The 13,322-nt window shown below is 32.7% G+C and overlaps 1 protein-coding gene across 6 annotated transcripts in view; it reads right to left on the bottom strand.

The window, feature by feature from the left end:
• Positions 1–2,680: 2,680 nt before the first annotated feature.
• PAPOLA (poly(A) polymerase alpha) overlaps positions 2,681–13,322 on the bottom strand; it is a 75,266-nt gene continuing 64,624 nt past the window's right edge. The window contains exons 17-22 of one of the 6 annotated variants that reach the window (XM_027848982.1): positions 11,975–12,114; positions 11,412–11,512; positions 10,974–11,194; positions 8,096–8,161; positions 7,035–7,109; positions 2,681–4,882 (exon numbers count right to left, since the gene is read on the bottom strand). In XM_027848982.1, coding sequence (XP_027704783.1) covers positions 4,787–4,882; positions 7,035–7,109; positions 8,096–8,161; positions 10,974–11,194; positions 11,412–11,512; positions 11,975–12,114 — 699 coding nt within the window. In that variant the 3' untranslated portion in view covers positions 2,681–4,786. The remainder of the gene's footprint in view (positions 4,883–7,034; positions 7,110–8,095; positions 8,162–10,973; positions 11,195–11,411; positions 11,513–11,974; positions 12,115–13,322) is intronic. The other 5 variants (XM_027848984.1, XM_027848983.1, XM_027848985.1 and 2 more) reach the window with 5 other exon arrangements.

The following is a 13,322-nucleotide window of genomic DNA, read 5'->3' as shown; positions in this document are numbered from 1 at the left end:
AAATGTAATACACAATGCTATCAGTCACAAAATGGGCACCAGGCAAATGTGTAAAGATGTGTCAATTCATCCACACAGTTCAAATTCTCCTCCTTAATTAACATCCTCCTCACCCCCACCAAAAAGTTCCTGTCCTGATAGTACCAACCTAGGATCTAAGAACAACACTATTAAATTTAAAAAGTAGAAAAAAGAACATCCTCATAAAAACTAGTTGGTCAAAAGTTTATTCATTATTAAATGCAAACACCTCTCTTTTGCCCTATTACTAAAATTTAAAGCTCCCCAAACAAAATGGACAGGGACCATTTTCACAACTAGGTACTTAATAAATGCTTATTGAATTGAATACCATTTAAATTTACATGCAAGTATATTTTAAAAGTTAATATTTTAACCAGTAGTTGTTTCAAATCCGTGCATTTCAAACCGTACTTTGTGACTTTTGTGGATATAATTTTCCACCGTCTAAACAATAAGCTTTATGTTTTGTTTTGTGTTTTTTTTTTTTGTGGAATAAGTCTTTATGGATAATTAAAGCAAAAAGTGTAGTAATTAGCACATCATCTTTCCACATGGACATGAAGGCCTTTGAAATGCGAACTTGTACTTTCCCTCAATCTCATTCTTTCAAGGGAAGGATTGTGAACTGTAAAGGGATGAGAAAAGAAAGGTACTTAAAATTTCATCACTTTGAACAGAATACTTGTATGGTTTGTTTAGTTGCAGCAATGTTTCCAGAATGATGAGACAAAAAGCATGTCTCATAGGGAGGGAAAAAAAAGTTGAAACGATGTTCAAGTTCATGAAATTGTTTCTAAAATGAAACACAACTCCTTCATATAGTGAAATATTTGTCCCGGTTCTCAATTATTTAATCCCAATTTGGGCATTACATTACTTTGAAAAGAACTTTAGTCTGATAATTATGCAGTAAGATATGGGTAAATTATTGAATCAGCAAATATTTGAGGCAGTGATCCCAGGGAATTAAAGCAGACCATTTGCCTCTATGTAACTGAAGTTCATGATTCTAATTGAAAACCCTTATTATTTCATTTACTATGTTCAAACCTGAATAAAGATAGCACCAATTTTTTTGTTACATCTTAGGAAAGCACTGTAACTAAACAGGAGAGGGGAAAGTTGGTGAACAAGGGAAAAGGAAAGGGAAATGGAAACCCCCCCCTGCCAAAATACAATTCAAGCTAACAGGCAACTAATTTTCCTCGTACTGTTCATTTTTATTAAGAGTAAAATAAGCAAAAGTATATGCAAAGGATTATTCAATGCCTTTTTAAGTAAACAGTTTATGTTTTTGTTTAAGTTAAGCATTTAAGTGCTCTAACGGTTTAGATTTCCAGGGCTTGTTCTACAAGTTTGTATATTTAGTGATTATCCTTTCATATGACAATTACTACTTGGAGCTGCTGATCATTTATTGCCACCTTGAGTGCAGCCAGAATTAATGCTACGAAGAACTCTAAACATTTTTCTGTGTGGAGAGAAAAACAAAGGTTTTAATTAGAAAGGTGCAAAACTATATTCTAGAATATACCCTGTTCCACATAACACATAATTTTCCATTACTTTAAGAGTATCATACTAAATCGATTAAAAGACAAGTGTCAGTTTACTGAAATTCATAGATACAGTATTTTTTTAAAATCTCTATCCCAAAAGTGCCAGTCAATTTGGAAGACAGATAATGACAAGACTAATTCTGTATAGGCTTACAAAAGAAGTGGTTAGAATCAATTTAATATACTGGTTGAGATTAAGCTACAAAGAGCACAAAAATCAAGTCTGTTTCAATTACAATTACTTTTGCCCTTTAACCATATTTATATATATATTTAGTTTAAGTGATTTCTAATTTCTAAATTTCCAATTTGAATATTCGAGTGTTTTTACTTATAAGAAAGGCTTTTGCACAATATTCAATCCTTTCCTGTAACAAAAAAAAAAAAAAACCTAGAACAAGCAGCCTGGGATACTTATGCAGAATAGTTGAATTAACAAAACACTAACAGGAGTACATCCTTCCCCCTTACCCAAAAGAACTTAGTGGTAATGTTAAATGATTTGGTGTCTTGTAAAGAAAAGAAAGTATGCCTCTCTAACTAGTTTTTAAATAATGAATAATAAATGCAGGACTCTGCTAGCTGCTTCTGTCTATAAGCTTTAAAAAAAAAAGCAGAAATCACTGCTGAAAATAAAGCAACAGTGCCACCTGCTGACAAAGAAAAACAACAGTGCTACCTCAAAAAAATCAAGATTATTTAAAATGAAGCCAGTGACTATAAACACTGGCTGAATAACGCTTTTGTAATGGGTTATTTTAAAGTGAATCTCCCAATTAACTACACTCTTCATTGACATGTAGGAAGCAGAATAGTCGAAAACAAATATCTGACGAGTAATGTAAGATATGAATTAAGACAGATTTCCTTTAACAACCCTATTTTCCCAGGCACAACAAAATCACTAAAGGACTGCAGCTATCATAAAACATCTAACATGTTAAAGATCAGCAAACACAAATTCTCTTTCATGTAATGTTGTTTTATGCACTACTACAAATCTTATACCAGTGTAAACAATTAAGCAATTAAGTCAAAATTTAATATAAAATAAAGAGAAAAAAGTAATTTAACTCAGTCAAAAGAAATCAGGCAACTGTGGGATTGTGCTGTTTTTTATTGTGTTTTCAATGGAGAAATACATCATCTGTTTACAAAATAGCTCTTGAAAAATACAAGGAGTACAGATACTATAAAACAAAGCAAACTCCAGTCATGAGACACTACATACATCATGCGAAAGCAACAGTCTGATCTCCAGATTATGAAAACTAGAATTAAAAAGTCACTATACAGAAAAATTCCAAGTTTCCTGCTTGGAAAAACTTGGGTGCAGTTACATGAAACATTTAATAAACTGAATTTTATTTTCCCCAATGTGTAAACAAAATGACAAGACTAAATTTGTGCCTGGCAATTTCGATCTAAACTCCATAGCTACACAAAATACACAGACACCTTGTACGCTTCAACTGTTAGTATAATCATCTTTTCATAGGTGGTAGAAAGGGAGGGCAAGGTGGCTGCACAGGGCAGAAGATAAGGGAAATAGAAATATCGTATACTAGACATCTTAAAGAAATGGTGAAAAGAAAGCCTCAATTACTGCATAGCCTAAGGGGAAAAAGAAACTACACTCCAACTTCATAAAATTAATTTAGAAGGACAGTGGAAGAGTGTAAGTAATTGCAGTTTAACATGAAAAATGCACATGTAATAAGATGGAGCACAATGGGGGATTCATAAAACATGCTAATCAGAAAATATGGGAAGGTTTTTGTTGGTTTTGCTTTTTTTCCCCCCAGATTAAGAATAAGTAACTAAGTTTTAAGTTTGCTATCTACATCTGGTATCCCTCACATTTTCTAGATACTGGTATTCTGTTGCAATCAGGAACGATTTTAAAATTCCTTTTAAAGTAAGGATCTCCTAAATCTTTTTGATAGGACTGAAGAATAAAACAAAAAGGAGTAAAGAGAGTTGACTAGATGTCAAGTGCTTGCTAGAAATGATTTTTTAAAGTATGCTTTTTTCTATCTAAAATTTACTGGCAATTTTTGGTGAGCCATCTAAAAATAAAAATTAGTTTTTAAATTCTTGGAGAAAATAGCTTTGCCTTTATGTTCAAAATTTGAAATGTTTTACTTGGCTTGCAGCAGGAAATCTATGGAGTGTACATACAAAACTTTTTATGTTAGTGATCAAATGGCCATCCCAAGAGATGTTATGCTTTACAGGCACCACTTAGTCACCCAAAAGTTTGAAGCATGTAAGACCAAAATTTGGTGTTTTGTGCCACGTGACCACAGGGTGGTTTGTTTCACATCATGGCTTAAGTAAATACTGGCATTAATTTTTGATGAAATTATTCCTATTGTGCACATACAAACTGAAAAAAGGAACAAAAGCTGTTTTCAAAGAGAAAAGACTGAAGGCAAGGGAGAAGAATGGAGCTTTGTTAGCTCAAAGGAAAAAATATTTGCTTGTTTGATCGCTGATTTGTATGTACTATAAAACTTTATAAATAAAACCAATACACTACTTCTTAATCATGTCCCATTCAAAACCAACTATTTCCCAATTATTCTTTTAATTTGTCACATACTCCAAGATTTAACATTTCATTTTCAAAGGTTATGGCTACTTCAATGGGACTGAATTAGATGTACCCTCATCCGTTGTCTCAAGTACAATAGTATAACCACTGTACAATGTTATCCAATTTATTGAATAATGATGAACTTCAGGAAAAAATAAAAATGCATCAAGCTCAAGATCTAAAAATTAGTTCTACTTTCTAATAAAAAATACATAAAAGTGCATCATCAATATAAGGAATTCTTATGCCAGTTTGTATTGCAAATTTTTCAAACAATGCATCAAACAGAAATCCAATCAGATGTTATATATGGATACAAATATAACATGAGGTTTTTTCCTCCTTTTTTTTTTCTTTTAAAGGCAGTAATCCTTTGAAATAGTTAATGCAACTGTTGCTAACACATTACTAATAGTACTCCTGGCTTCACATACTAACCTGGACTTTCGATCAAGTGCTGATTAGCCCAGTAAGGGAGGTTCACCAAATAAACCTAAATCCATTTTCAGTCATGTCTAGTCTTGCACCCTCCATTCTCCTTTTTAGCATTAGAAGACAACAGGTTGAGTTGGCAGATATTGTTTATGGACCCCTGAGGTTGTTTTTACCGGTTCAATCTCAGTTTTATTGAATTCTTGATAACAGGAATAGGATTTGCAGGGAGAGCAGGGATATCTGAAAGGTCTGTACTGGATGTTTTCTGAGAAAGAAGGTGAAAATAACAACATTGTTGAAAGCTATGTAACTTTTCAATGTTTAAGTATCAACTTTTCACTTACTATCAATTGGATGAATGCTGGCTCATCATAGTAAAAATAAATGTTTTATAACCCCAATGCAGGTATTCAAAATGTAGTTTAATAATCATAATAGAAGTACTAAATATGCAAAATTACATATGGACATATCTGGGATATATGTAGAATGTAAATAACATATAAAATGTACACAATTTAATATGAACATTTTCAAAGTGAAGTTGACTTCAAAGGAGCATCAAGTTAAAAAAAGAAAGCCTCACACCCAGTTGAATCACCAACTATAATCTGAGTTTCACAGAGCTTCCTTTTAGGGACAGGAGATTCATTTCAATATCCATGTTTCATATTATAAATTATACATGACAACCCGTATGCTTGTTTCCTAATCTTATTCAAGTTTCAGGGAAGTTTTGTTCTTTCCCTTCCCACCAATGATTTTTAAAAAGCTACTTTAAATCACTATAAATTTATATTTGTTACTAGCAAAAGTGCAAGATTCCTCAGTAGATATGTTTTCAAACCACAAAAAAATAAAAATGCTATTTACTAGTATTGTTTCAGATGAATTTAGGGCTGCCTTTGTGAACATAATAATAAAAATTTTTAACTTTATAAAAGTCACAACCAAATATTACTTCTCATCTATGAAAATACCACAAAAGAAAAGATATGTATATCCTTATCTTATTTAATATTTCTCCTCAGTGGAAAGAACATTTCCTTAGCCTGTAATGTCACATGGTAATCGAGGATATGCTAGTCATGACAGAGCTAAGAAAAGTCTTAGGATAAGTTCTCATAAGAACAAGAAAAATTTCTAAAGCAAAGTAACTGATTTATTTCCCCTCATAAGTATTTCATCCTATATGTTTAAAATATTTAATGATAAGGCATTTGGGAAGAAAATAAAGTCAAAACAAGAATAACGAATGATGACATATACATAATGTCTCCCCCAATAGACTATACACTCCCTAAGAGCAAAGAATGCTTCTATTTTTGTATTTGTTTCCTCAGAACGTAGTACATTGCTTCGGCGCGTATTAAGTGCTTAATAAATACTTGGTGATTGATTATAGAATTTAACAAGAGTAAGCACTAGGCAGGTTATATAGATTTGCTTTTTGAGGGGTTTGTCAAATTTCCTGAAATCAAATTCTGCATACCTTCTGTGCAAATGAATAGAAATGTTCTTAGGTTAAGCAAGAAAGTGACATTTTTATGCAATATTTGAAAACTTAGTTAGAAAGGTTTTAATTTTCACATGTCCACCAGATTTAAAGTTTCAGAAAAATACTTCACTTGCAGCAAAGAGTGAGCAGGACATCTTAGTGCTGTTTCTAATTCAAAAGAATTCAAGTTAAAATAGTGATCATTTAAAAAGAAAAAATAAAGTTCACTAATCAGTGTGCAAAGCAGTATTCATAAAACATACAAGAAAATGCTGCTGGAGGGAGCAGTAAAAAATTATGTTTAAAGATAATTATTTGCATGCTACAGAGGAGCTATCCTTTTTACTTCAATCATTCTAATCACAAACAAAAACTGTACAATTCATTTCTTACTAGATCATACATTTTTCTTTCTCATTTTTGCATGTATTTCCATTTTGCACACAAGTCTTTTATTTGAAAGTTAACACACAAGGATCCAAGAGTACCTCTGCTACAAAGCATTAAAATGAACACAGTGAAATATTATTTGGTCAAGAAAAAAATACTTAGGTTAACTAGCAACAGAAGTGGGTAGCAGGTACAAATTAAAAGTCAAACATGCAAAATGACAAAGAATTACATATTTCAAATAAAGTTGTAATCTTATCCTTTGGCCTGTAATGCAAATTCTTGTACTATCAAGTAACTACTATTAAAGAGATGAGTCAGCATCTTTACACACTAAAAAAGAAAAGGTCTGGCCAAATTTAGTCCCTTAATTGTCTTCAGCCTGCTCAAAAAACTCATATTAGTTGAATAAATCACTTTCACACAATTGATTTTAAAACATTTAATTTCATAAGCACTGTTATTATTCCTGAAGCCTTACTCATCTTAGGAACATTAAAAAAAACCCCAACTCTACTTGCTTTAGTACCTGAGCAGCCAACAGAGGAGCCGCTGTCTGAAGAGTTTCAGATTGAGTTGTACTTGTTTCTGTATCAAGTTGTTCCTAAAGAGGGGGAGGGGGGAGGTGTTAATTTTTAAATGAGAGTATCACTGGATTTTTGTACTTTAATAAAGAGCACCATAAACTAGGTAGGTTAGAATCCTGCCTAGGATTCCAACAAGAAGAGATGTTTTTAAAAAAAAAAAAAAACTAAGCTAAATATTATATAACTAAATACAATCAAGGTTTTTCTTATAAGCTATTTTTTCTGACTCAAATACTCCATTTATGTCATTTTATATCACAGCAAAATATCTCAAGATCTTCAATGACCCTCCAACTTGGTGTGATTCAATCAGGCAATGAAATGTAAATAAACCTCTCTGTGTGTGTGTGTGTGTGTGTGTGTGTGTGTGTGTGTGTGTGTACACACACACATAAATCAGTACTGGAACATTATAAACGAGTACTGAGATAATAATTAGCAGAATAGAATATAGAAGTAAAGCACTTCTGGGTGAAAAGGAGGGGAAAAAATCTTCCAAAAACTTTTGTTGGATTTACATACAAGTCCAAAATGAGCAATTGGTTAAAGAAATTAGAGCAAAACCATATGCTATGTAGAGAAAAAAGTTAAGCAGTTTTTCAGCAAGTGCTCCATAAAACTGGTATTTTCTTTAACTCCCATAATAAAGCGCTAGAGACAGAAGTGAAGGAAAAAATTGTTATTCAGAGTCAACAGAACAATAGATTTCACAGCCTTCAAGTTTTACTACTAAATCTTAATTATTTGTAATGTACTGCGGTGTAACAACAGAAATGCACAAAGACACGAACATTTCCATCTCCACAGCAAACCCCAGACCAAGTTTTCACCGGGCTAAAAGGAACTGTTACTTTGGTTACAAAAAGGGAAGAAAAAAAAAAGGAAAGTTAATTGCAGAGGGTAGCAAGTAGAATGAAACCCTGTCATCTAACAAGAAGATACATATTCTAGCTCTGTGAGACTTTGGGTAGCACTATTTTACACATAGAGTAAAATAGCATACCTTAGTTTCCTGTTTATCATGTTCAATCAAATCAAGACAGTTGGCATCTTCACTTGTCTCATCCTGCTATTTAAAAAACAGAGAAAAGAAAAAGGAAAAAAGCTTCAATGACAAAAATAGAACAAGTTCAGAATAATTTATCAACTCATGCTTTGGCTTCTATAAAATACTTAATGAAGTGTTTCAATTGACTTAAGATGTGAATTCTGATTTAAAAGATATTGTTACTATTTCTAAAAGCAATTTCTAAAAAATTCTCTATTAAAACAAGAATTAAATGTGTAATTACTAGTACAAAGAGAATTTGAGAAAAGCCACATCTATTTTATGTAAATATTCCAGTTGCATAAAAAGATAGCTGCAAAAATAAATATCCATAAATAACCGGTCTTTGATAAAAAAGGCAAAGAAGTCAAAATTAGCTCAACTTTATAATAAAATACAACAAATAATATAAAAAACTTCTTTCTTCTAATCAATCCTAGATGACTTAGACCCAATGCTTCTGAACTTTTAAGAAAAAAAAATCACTGAACTATTTTTTTCTGGCTCATTTATGAGCAATAAACATTAACACCTTGGGAAAAATTTAATCAACCAAGCCTAAATGGGGAGGGATTTGTTCCTCTCTTCATAGATTTCAGACTGTAGAAATGTGTCACTATTATATACTCAACAGTTGTAAACTATTATGTGAAACTAAAAATATTCAAAGGTTTTTAAAAATGCAAGTGACCAGATAATTCTTTTTCACCTCTCTCCAGCCCCAGATTTATTTATTTGTTTGTTTGTTTGTTTGTTTGTTTGTTTGTTTGTTTGTTTTCAAGAAAGAGTAGCTTAAAAAGATTTAATTTAGGGGCAGCTAGGTGGCAGAGTGGATAGAGTCCCTGCCCTGGAGTCAGGAGGACCTGAATTCAAATCAGGCCTCAGACACATAACACTCATTAGCTGTGTGACTCTCACTTAACCCCAATTGCCTCATTAAAAAAAAAAATTAATTTAGATGTCATTTTCTTTCATCAAAAAATCATGCCATAAACTATCACAATTTTAGTACCATGAACAAATTCAAAGGAAAAGCTTTTTTTTTTTAAAGGCAGAGGAAAATTAGTTTAAACCAAAGCAGAAGACCTTTTAAAATGAATATAAAAATCTTACAAATCAAAATATAGTTGCAATAAGGAGATAGCATGCATAAAACAGTAAAAAATCTGGATTCAGAGGAACTGAGTTCGAATACAGCTTCTAATACATACTAATTGTGGAACTTTGTGTAAGTCACTAACTTACCTGGGCCTCAGTTTCTTCATACATTGAGTTGGTTGGAATAAACAAATAAAGTAGAATAAATTCCTTTCAGCTGTAATTAGCTTTAGAAGGGAGCCTATATATCATCTAGTCCGACCTCAGGTTTATAGGTGTGAAAATGAGACCCAGAGAAAGGAAGTGATTTAATTGATATCATACACAAATAGTAAAAAGCAATGATGTGATTTAAGTTTAGATTTTCAACCTCCAAATACATTCTATTAAAGCATCTTGGGGGGGGGAGTATGCTCCCTAGATTTTGGAAATTATTTTCCTAATATAACTTCTTATTCATTAGTGATTAGTTAAAGAGGACTGTCCTATACTACATCTTTAAAAATACTTTGGGCTAAGACTTAAATTTTCTGACTAGCCAGAAATGGATTCAGAGGTTGAGATAGGTACTTTTTCTTTCAAAAGTTCCACAACAAAGAAAACAGGAAAACATAAGTCAGGGACATAGCTGAGAATTACTATTCTAACTGAATTTCTGGTTATAATAGAAAGAGCTGCTAGAAAAAATTAAAGGCAAAGATGTAAAACAGACACTTCTTCATGTTTCCTTCCAGCTATTATTTTATAAAACTTTGCAACTGCTCCTTTTGTCAATTAAATGTGTACTGAACGCCTATACAAAATACTATGACAGAATACAAAACCTCTTTTTTTGCTGTAGCAAACTGAAGAGCACTGTCCACCTTAGAAGAAGCTAGCTATCAAAAAAACAACCAACATGTAATTTACTAAGTAAAAGGTATTCAGCACTATGTTAACCACTGGAACACTGAAGACCAAAGAACTGAGTGAAAGGCAGTCTTGCCCTTTAATGGTTTATAGTTTACCTGGGGACACAAGACATCAAAACAAGACCATATAATTTCTAAATTACACAATACAGACTAAGTATTGGAATTCAAATTTGAATGTCCTAGTGTTACATTTATCTTATTTTTATCTTACCAGACTGTAACTCCCCTTCCCTGGCCACCACTCCCCAGCATGAGCAGGTCTTCCCCATTAATATGTAAACTCTTTGAGGGCATGGGCAGCCTTTGCTTTTGTATTTATATTTCCAGTGCTTAGTGCAAGTAAGTGCAAAGTAAATACTTTTCTTCATTCATTCATGGTCAATGAGGCCCGCTATCAGGGAAGAGAGAGGCTTTTAGGAAGAATAGATGGAGAGATGATGACATCATGGATCTAGAGCTGGAAGGAACCTTAGAGGGCTTCTAGGACAATTTCCTCATTTCATAAATAAGAAAGCCAAAGTCCAGGAAGGCTACCTGATTTACCCAGGATTCACAAAGGTAATAAGAATCAGAGGTAGTATTTGAGCCCATAGCCTCTGATTCCATAGCCTGTTTTACTTCCACACAATAGGCTATAACCCAGAATATCCCAGATGTTACAACTATTAAAAGTCCTGGCTATCTAAACTTTCTTCCCCTCACTAAAACCTACTTTACTACTTCTCTGATACACAAATGGTAACCATGATTTAGCCATAATTTCCAAAGCATTCATAAAAACATTGATGAATGATTAATTTGACTTAAAAAATATAAAATACCTCTTCTGTTTTGGTTTTCTTGGGACTCTCTTCTTTATGTGGTGAAGATGTCCTTTTGACTCCAACGATAGGATTAGGTACTTTTGTTGTTGTGTTTCCTGAAGGTCTTGGTGGTTGGTTTACCAGACGTGTTGAGGAAACAACTCTGGAGACAGTAGGCTTTGGTGGTGGAGAAATGGCTGGCTGTGTGGCAGTTTGAGGAATGCTTTCACTTGAAGTACCTACAGTAGAAATAAAAACACATCAAACAATACTAAAGCCAGAGATCCCACATAAAGGTTTCTTCTGTGCCTCTGAATTAAATCTAGGAATACTTTTAAAAGTTAGTTATACAATATTATTTTTTTTTCAAAAACACTATAGCCATAAGCCATTTAAAATCATAATTAAAGTTATAATGTCACACCTTCATATTACAGACAAAGTGAGTTTCCTTACCCCCTGAGCTTTCACTGGAATTTACTTGTGGCACAGAAACCTCAGTTGCCTGGATGTTGGTCACAGATGCTGCCGTTACAGCTGGAGCAGGACTGTTTCTGCTAATGCACAAAGAGTAGTATAAGATAAGTCAATACATTTGCACAAGCTACTTTTCAAAGTGGAACCCATTACTACCTCCAATCATACTTTATATACAAGTTTTGGCTTGATTCAGTTAACAAACATGAACATCACCCCAAAAAATGTGATTTTAAAAAAAAAAGCTCACAACTACCTTAATGTTTCTTTAACTGAAACTTAAGAATATGAAAAAGGCTTCTCAATTATTAAAACTCTCTTTACATGATACATGGCACAGTTCAAAAGACTTACTGACCCATGAGGACAGCCTTAACCCCATTTCCTTTGCATCCCTCCAGCACTTAAGGAATTTTGCAGCATAGACCTTGTTTCTCATGTCATTTGTATCCCCCCCGCTTAGCATTTGGTATTATCTAGAGAGGTCATGTCTACTCTTCAGTGATTAGTACATGAATACCTACTATCTTTTCTTGTCTTACCCCTGAGAGCTGCCAGAACTATTCAATGGACTGGTCTTCATAGCACTGGTAGGAGAAGGCACAGACATGCTGTTGTCACTATCCATAGACAAGTCTAGGTTGCTATCATTCAGAGCTGTCAATCGAACTTCTGATGAATGCTGCAACCAATGACACAATGAATCACACATCTCTATCTTATGAAAGACACTAAGAGATGATTAATAAGTGGCATTTCAAACACACTTCTATAAATAAAATTTGTAAATATCACCTAATTACCATTTTGGTCACATTAAACTTTTGAAACACAATTTTTTCATACGTTAAAATTATAAAATGTATTCATGATATAAAGCAGCACTTAAAGCTTTGGGATTTAAGGATGTACATTAATAACTGCATTCACAGACATGGAAAAGATCTGTGATTTCAATATTATGAGCAATTCCAGGTAAATCATGAGAAGTTACCTAAAGTCCTGAGAGTTAAGTGATTTAACCAGGGTCAAATGATTAATAAGTCTCAGGAACAGAATTTTAACCCAGGTCTTTTCATAGCTACGACTTTACTTAATACTATTACTAAGTTGCTCTTCTGGTTACTACAACAGAATACATTACAAAAGAGTAAGAGTAAGAAATAAACTCTACTATTTAATAAAAATAAAGACAACAGGAATCTTGGAATTAAAAGTTAAAACTTCAGACATTAACTTTTATTTTCACATGTTGAGATTTCTACAGATTTAAATGTGAGCCATTTAATGATAGATCATTAATAAAAATATAAAAACAATTTTTCTTCAAGATATTGGACTATCATGTTCATTCAGTTTTTTGAAATTATGAAACTTAACCCTTCCCAGCAATACAAGGATCTAAGACATCTCCAAAAGCCTTGTGATGGAAAATGCTATCCACATCCAAAGAAAGAACTATGGAAATTTGAATGCAGATCAAAGCATACTATTTGCTGTTTTTTTTTTTTCCTCTTCTGTTGAGTTTTGTTTCCTCTTTCTGGTGGCTCCTCCTATTGGTTCTAATTCTTACATCTGACACTAATGTGAAAATATGTTTAATAGGAATGTATATGTATAGCCTATAACAGATTGTAAGCCATCTTGGGGAGGGTGATGGGAAAGGGGAAAAAATTTTAAACTCAAAAGCATATGGAAATGATTATTGATAAATCAAAATAAATTAATAAAAAAAAAGTTAAATTTCCAGTGAACTTAAGTGGTCTCTTGACAATACTCTTAATGAGTTCTTGTAGATTGATCAATGTCAATCTCAAGGTAAAAAATTAACCATAAAAAAGTAAATACGTATTAAGCTTCAGAATTTATAAACAATTAAGAGTAGAAATA

This window comes from Vombatus ursinus, unplaced genomic scaffold (genome assembly GCF_900497805.2).
Source record: "Vombatus ursinus unplaced genomic scaffold, bare-nosed wombat genome assembly UNPS02007284.1, whole genome shotgun sequence".
NCBI lineage: Eukaryota > Metazoa > Chordata > Mammalia > Diprotodontia > Vombatidae > Vombatus > Vombatus ursinus.
This window is presented reverse-complemented; position numbering and strand designations above follow the sequence as displayed.